This window comes from Scomber scombrus, chromosome 9 (assembly GCF_963691925.1).
Source record: "Scomber scombrus chromosome 9, fScoSco1.1, whole genome shotgun sequence".
Lineage (NCBI taxonomy): Eukaryota > Metazoa > Chordata > Actinopteri > Scombriformes > Scombridae > Scomber > Scomber scombrus.
The window spans coordinates 4,302,465-4,308,859 of record NC_084978.1 but is presented as its reverse complement, the minus strand read 5'-3'; the positions used below and the strand labels follow the sequence as shown (position 1 = coordinate 4,308,859).

General features: G+C 37.6%; 1 protein-coding gene across 1 annotated transcript; it reads right to left on the bottom strand.

The window, feature by feature from the left end:
• Positions 1–1,965: 1,965 nt before the first annotated feature.
• Positions 1,966–5,993, bottom strand: LOC133986006 (sterile alpha motif domain-containing protein 3-like). Its single transcript, XM_062425770.1, has 4 exons — positions 5,173–5,993; positions 4,623–4,775; positions 4,142–4,231; positions 1,966–3,274 (listed from the first exon to the last, which is right to left on the bottom strand). Exons 1-4 carry the CDS (start codon positions 5,932–5,934, stop codon positions 2,969–2,971), a joined length of 1,311 nt encoding a protein of 436 aa, XP_062281754.1. The 5' UTR covers positions 5,935–5,993; the 3' UTR covers positions 1,966–2,968.
• Positions 5,994–6,395: the final 402 nt, after the last annotated feature.

The window sequence follows — 6,395 nt, the reverse complement described above, 5'->3', positions numbered from 1 at the left end:
TGAACACATGGTTGAATTGCATTTTACTGGTACGCTCATGCAACTGCAAATACTGATAACATTTCACCTATATGTGACTTTACAGTAGGCAACAGATACAAGTTTAAATGACTAGATAAGAAATTATCTTTCAGCACAGATTTTTTGTCAGAATGTGCAGCTGTTGATCCTGAAATAAATAATATAAATATAAATAATTTAAACGTGTTTGTACAGAGGAAAGGACATTTTAAAATCTCTTCTTTGTCCAACCCATTTCTCCAAGACACAATTGACTTCAATTTAACACCAATATGAGATTTTGACCATTTTCTCCAACTTCTTAAATTCAGCCCCTGAGAAATAGTCATCCTCTCGTCTCAGATCTTAAAATGCTGTTTTTCTCTCAGTGCACTGATCTTCATTAGTGTGAAATAATCAGCTTTTGAGATAATAGTATGATTCAAAAGAAAATATTACTGGCTCATGAATGAGCTTGCACAGTATCAGAAACTTGTCCAGTGATTAAATTCAACTGTGTGTTTTATCTATTGTCAGAGGTTTGCTAATATAATGCTGCATCACAGTTGAGTACATGTAGAGGAGATACTGCTGATATGTTCAGTACAAAGTTTGTATTTTCCTTTTCAGTGCACATATAGTTTGGATGAAATATGTTTTATCGGTTTTACATTTCTAATAAATTTCTTCTCCTCTGTGAGTCCCAATAGTCTAACGATTAAGACGTTACCTCAAAGTCAGTTTTTTCTCCTTCACATTTCACTTATATCTCCACATTTTCTCATGTGTTCTTTTGCAATTAGTGCCTTCAAACCATTTATCAGACATACATATAGAGACATACTGTATGTGATACCAAATTTAGACAATATAGAGAATCGGACAAGCCTTTTCCTCTTCTTCTCAGTGAGTGAGTGAATTTTTAAAAGCTTTTGTGTGTTTCTTCTGTTGTTCTCAAACTGAACAGGATCATTTGTCTTAGACTGATTTATTCTTTCACTCTGTATTACTACTTAAGGAGTGATGAGGAGAAATAGTTCAGAATTCAGAAAACTCCAAAGAAAATGATGATTTATTTCTGATGAGACAAAGAAAAACTATTGTGAGGAGTATAATGAGGGAGCTGTGACTGTGTTTTTCACAAAATGAAACATCTTGTTATAAACTTATTTTCAGCTGTAGAAGTGGCTGATAACAATCACACACAGTTATATTGTTAGATATTATTCATAAATCAAGTACAGGGTTAAAATGTTAGGAGGTATACAATCATTTTCCAAATTAATCAACTAACATCAAGCAATCATATTATATACATTAATATAACTTGTGATTATCTGAACTCAGTCAAGTCTTCACATATAGACAGAAAAAGTTAGCGGACATCTGGTGGAGAATGAATAAGGGTCCTGGGGAAATGGGAATGCAGCAGGAGGAAGTACACTGTAAATTGTAACGTGTTGTTTCAACTTAAAAATACGAGTGAAAGGGCTGCCTTAAAATTTCAAGTTAAGTGAAAGAAAATAATTTGTTATCTCGGTTAAATATTCCTTGTTGGGTAAACACCTGTGTTAGTTTGGGTTGATTTATCTTTCATAATTGATTTAACTCATTCAAGTAGTTGTTTGAATCTGAAATGGTCAGTTGTGTAAACCTTTGGTTTCAGTTAAGTTAACTTGGATTTGTCAATAGATTGAACTATTTAGGGTAGTTGTCTGAACTAGCAAATCTGTTTCATTTCAACTAAAATTGTGAGTTGTGTTAATCTTTTGTATCAGTTAACTTGACTTGGATTTATTAATTGATTGAACTGCTTGGTTGTTATTTGAATTTGCAAATCTATCTTAGTTTAATTAAAGTGTCAGGTCATTTGAATTAAATTAATCAATCATTTGAACTTATCCAAGATTTCTTTGAACTTTGAGCGTGTTTGCTTCAAAGAGAAATATGACAAAACAATTAACATGCAGCCAGTTAAATATTTATTGGAGCACACACCTGTCACGATTTACTGAACCTCCTTCAAATTTACAGCATTGCAAGCATTGTGACAATACTGCCATACAAGAGAACAAATGGCTTTACATAATGCTCATCTGGCTGTCACCAAAAATGAAAATGTTGTCAGTGGAGGGCCACAAAGATCAAGGATAACATTCTTTTTCAACACCACAGGACATATTTCAACATATTAAGACTTGCTCTAAGTCCTTCATACAATCAAAAACTGAACATTCCAAGTATCAATTTGTCGATACAAATAAATGAGTAGCTTTAGATGTGTAACATTTTCTTGAACTGCGCACATGCCTGTCACCATGAAACTGAAAATGTCAAATGCATAAATGTGCACACTACTCAGCATCTCACATTTGTTGAATTGAATTTTTCAACCAAATCCACTGGACTAATTGTTTAAATTGTTGTGTCTTGAATACAAAGACAACACTTTTTGATGCAAAATTGTCAAAAACCAGATAGAAATGGTGATAGAAGAATGATCGTGAAGATCTTCAAATAACTACAGTATACTGTATGGACCTTTGCAGATGAACTGAGTGTCATGGAAATAGGTCCATCTTTTGCCTTGAACATGGCACTTTGTAAACTGTCTGCAGGTCTATCTGTATGAAGACCATTTCTGCCTGTGAAAAGAGAAAAAATGTTCCCATGGTATTCAGGGGACGTTCTGACCCTCGTAATTTTTTACATTTTTAACTCAAATTTTAAATTTCATAATTTGGACATTTTCTCATCAATTTGACTTTTTTTTTAAACTCAAATTTGGCTCTGGGGAGGGGGGTCTTTTCTCTTTCACTGGCAGAAATGGTCTGCTGTGTTCCTGCTCATTTAACAGAAAATAGCATTAGCAAATGCTACAAAAAATAGACAGCAAAATATGAACTGACTTGAATACCAGACAATTTTAACATGAGTCCGGTGCTAGACAAGTCATCCGAGCACAATCTCACATGGTTTTCCGCAGGAGTCGGTTTCTGAAACCATGGACAAGTGAGGAACACTGTCCTCCACCGATGTTCATCAGGACTTTCTGAATGATCTCAAATGTGTACCTTAGTTCCTTTGGATAGTCTATGTTTAGAGAAAAAAGCAGACCCATCAGCAAAGCAATGGCACGTGGGATGTCCTTCAGTTCAGACAGGATCACTGCTTCCTCAAGGACCACAGCGGTGTCAATGATTTCTTCTCCATCCTTCACCATCACAACACCGACTTTCATCCCCTTTGTGAACGTGTCCTCTTCATCTGTGGCCTACAACACAAGATTTCAAATAAAGCAAAAATATCTTTAAATGTTCTATCATGTATATATGTTGGCATCTCAGACAGGATTACCATTTCAGACATGTCGATACCAATCATTAGCTGACTAAAGGGCCACAGAACAAAAAGTTCAATTTCGTGATTTGTGTAGAATGTGAATCAGTTTTATCTAAGCTGAACAGATCTTTTCAACCATTTTTGTGAAGGAATGGTGTGCATATTTTTGTCTAATACCTACAGAAAGCACATTACATAATTGTTTTTATAGGCATCACTATGCAGGCCCTACAAGTCATTGTAACTTAAAGCAGAAGTAAGTGATATATTTGTGTTAATATAAGTTTTAAATAGTTATATCTTCCGACAGCAATCACTTACATGGAGTGTTTGGACTGAAACACGGGTCTCTCAGTCCCTCTGCTCTGAGCCGAGGAGAAAACTTTTATCGTATCCTACAGTTTTTATCCAATGAGGAGAGAGAACGGCATGCAGGGCTGTGTGTGCAGCCAAGGGACGCCGTGAATGTGGTGACGTAGGGACGAGGACTGTTATGGTGCGTTCAAGGAAACTCGTAACTCGTGTTTTTCCGACCTGTGAAGTCGTACCAGTTTGATCTGGTACGAGTTCACGGGTCAGAAGTTACAAGTGGCCGTTATAGTGACTTTCACAGGTAAAACAGGTCGGAGAAACACGAGTGGGTTGCCTGGAACGCTACAAAGTCGTAAGTTGTGACTTGAAGCTGTAATTTACGGTTTCAAAAGCCTGCCTGGAACACAGCATTAGCCAAAACGACCGGATCGCTTACTTCTGCTTTAATTTATTCTTGACCACTGCAATAAAGTTAAACAATGTTTACCTCGACAGTCTTAAAAAAACCGGACGGATCCTCCTTGAGAAAGTGAGGAAGGCCCAGCAGAAGAACTGTCCTCTTGCGGTGTGTGGAGCTCTGTTAAAAAAGAAGAATGAAACAGTATTCAACAACTGGTATTTGGTATCACCTTGTAAACAATTAAGACCTCTCAAGTTAAAATAAGACATTAAGACTTTCTGCCAGCCACCTCGACATTAATAGATAGGACAAGTACAAATCAAATAATTTTTGTATTTTTAAATTAGCTACTTGATGCAACAAAAAGCAGGTTTTAATGTCATGACTGACAGCTCAACTCTGCTCATGACTGAGTCTACCAGCTGTATGGGCAGAAACTTAAAACATTTGTATCTGTACTGTATATCAGGATCCTTCCTGATCTGCAGTACCATCACAAATATGGTGTGAAAGATGCTAACAACAAATGTGGGAGACATGGATGAGGAAAATATAATTTAACACTTACATCATCATTGAGACATCTCATCAACCTGTTCAGGCCCACTATGCCACTTTTTGCTTTGTACAGCTCAAGGAATCTTGCCAGATACTGGTCCAGCCCAGCAAAGAAGGAGCCCTTCAGATCAACAGATGTAAGGCGAGCAAATTCTGCTTCAATCTGTGGATAAAAAACAAAACAAAAAACAGTCAGAGTATGCTTTTAATTAATACTCAAACTGGACACTTTGGGGGGTATGCTAACTAGCATCTACTGTAGCTACTACACTGACAATGAATAAATACTTAATACAAACCCACTTCAAATAATCAAAACTATCTCTGTAGACTTAAATAAACTCAGTTTGGAGAAGCAGAGACAAGCACCACCAACAAAAAGTGTTTAGAAAGGTCCATCATAAAAAAACCAAAAAAAAACCCAGCCTTTTCTGATGGGAGATCCCCCAATACTGTATGCAATACAATGACTAGGATAAATATGTCTTAGAATCAGACTTTGATTAATCCAAACTATCTCTTTAGGAGCAACATTTCATTTGACTCAAACAGCACTTTACCTGCCGTTCAGCAAACAAGGCTGGCCACCTGTCTTTCACTTGTTCCACAAGGGGTTCATCCTCAACAATTTCTTTCCTCCGTAAGGGGAACGTGTTACTCATCATCTCACCAATTTGGTTCCAATCAACCTTTCTTTTCTTCATCTCGCTGACCATGGTAGATCTCTCTGTCTCAAGGTCACTTTGGGCTTTCCCTTCTGGAAAATCTGGCAGGAAGTTCACTTCTGACTTTCTGGCCCTCTTTAGTCTTTTTGAACTTGTTGATCCAGAGGTACGTGCGTTCACTCTGAGCTCGGAGCAACCAGCCACTCGCATTTTCTGCCGGAAATTTCCCATTTTGAACTTTAAACTAAACTTCCAGCAATACCACCCACCAACAGACCCTGGTTCCTTCAGACAAGGATGCTTGTTGATGAGAGCTTGGGCCACATGATCATAGTCCTCACGTGATGGGTAGGGATTGTGAGCATATATGGCTTCTGCTAACTTGTCTAAGATGTCCGATTTCATGTCTTTTGAAATGTCAAGAAGGCTCCCATCTCTATGGAAGGCATCATTCCCTTGCCTCAGTTTCAACTCAACATCAAAAGAAAAAGCAGGAATGACGAATGGTTGAGGCAGCTGACGAGTTTGGGTACCATGGGGGCTATCCTCGAGGGAAGATGATGACAGGCTTGCCGTGTCTAGAGTTGAGTCTGTGTTGTATTCAGAAGACTTGGTGTGCACTTTCAAAGTTGCTTTATCTTTAGGAAGCTCCGACATGCTACTTAAATTGCACAGTTCATTGTCGAACTCGGGGTCCTGATACTGAATCACAAGGTCGCCCTCCAGTCCCAGGATTGAGCAGAAGTCATGAACAGTCTCCGGCAAGGTGTCAATGGTAACCTTTCTTATGTCATTTTCGCTCAAGATGATGCGCAGCAGCATGATGAAACTGAAATGAAAATAAAATCCACAGAAATTACATAATTCCACAATTAGTTTGAGTGTGGTCACATTAATAGAATTCAAAATATGATCAGGTCTTTGAAGTGTCTGTTATTTATTTGTGCATTGAAGTATCATTCTGAACTCATACTTGTTAATATGTGCACTGAAATTAAAAGGGGTACTGGTCAGGTAGGCAGTGTGCCTCAGGTGTATATCATTCCATGAATATCACTTTGGCCCCACGACGGACATTTTTGTCCAATGAGGGAAATTTTAAATCATTTTTTGGCCAT

Excerpts from the sequence above, each read along its gene's own strand:
- LOC133986006 (XM_062425770.1), bottom strand. The coding sequence starts at position 5,934 with ATGTCGGAGCTTCCTAAAGATAAAGCAACTTTGAAAGTGCACACCAAG. Across the intron at positions 4,776-5,172 it reads CCTTGTTTGCTGAACGGCAG|ATTGAAGCAGAATTTGCTCG; the intron begins GTAAAGTGCTGT and ends TTTTATCCACAG. Across the intron at positions 3,275-4,141 it reads GTTTTTTTAAGACTGTCGAG|GCCACAGATGAAGAGGACAC; the intron begins GTAAACATTGTT and ends CTTGTGTTGTAG.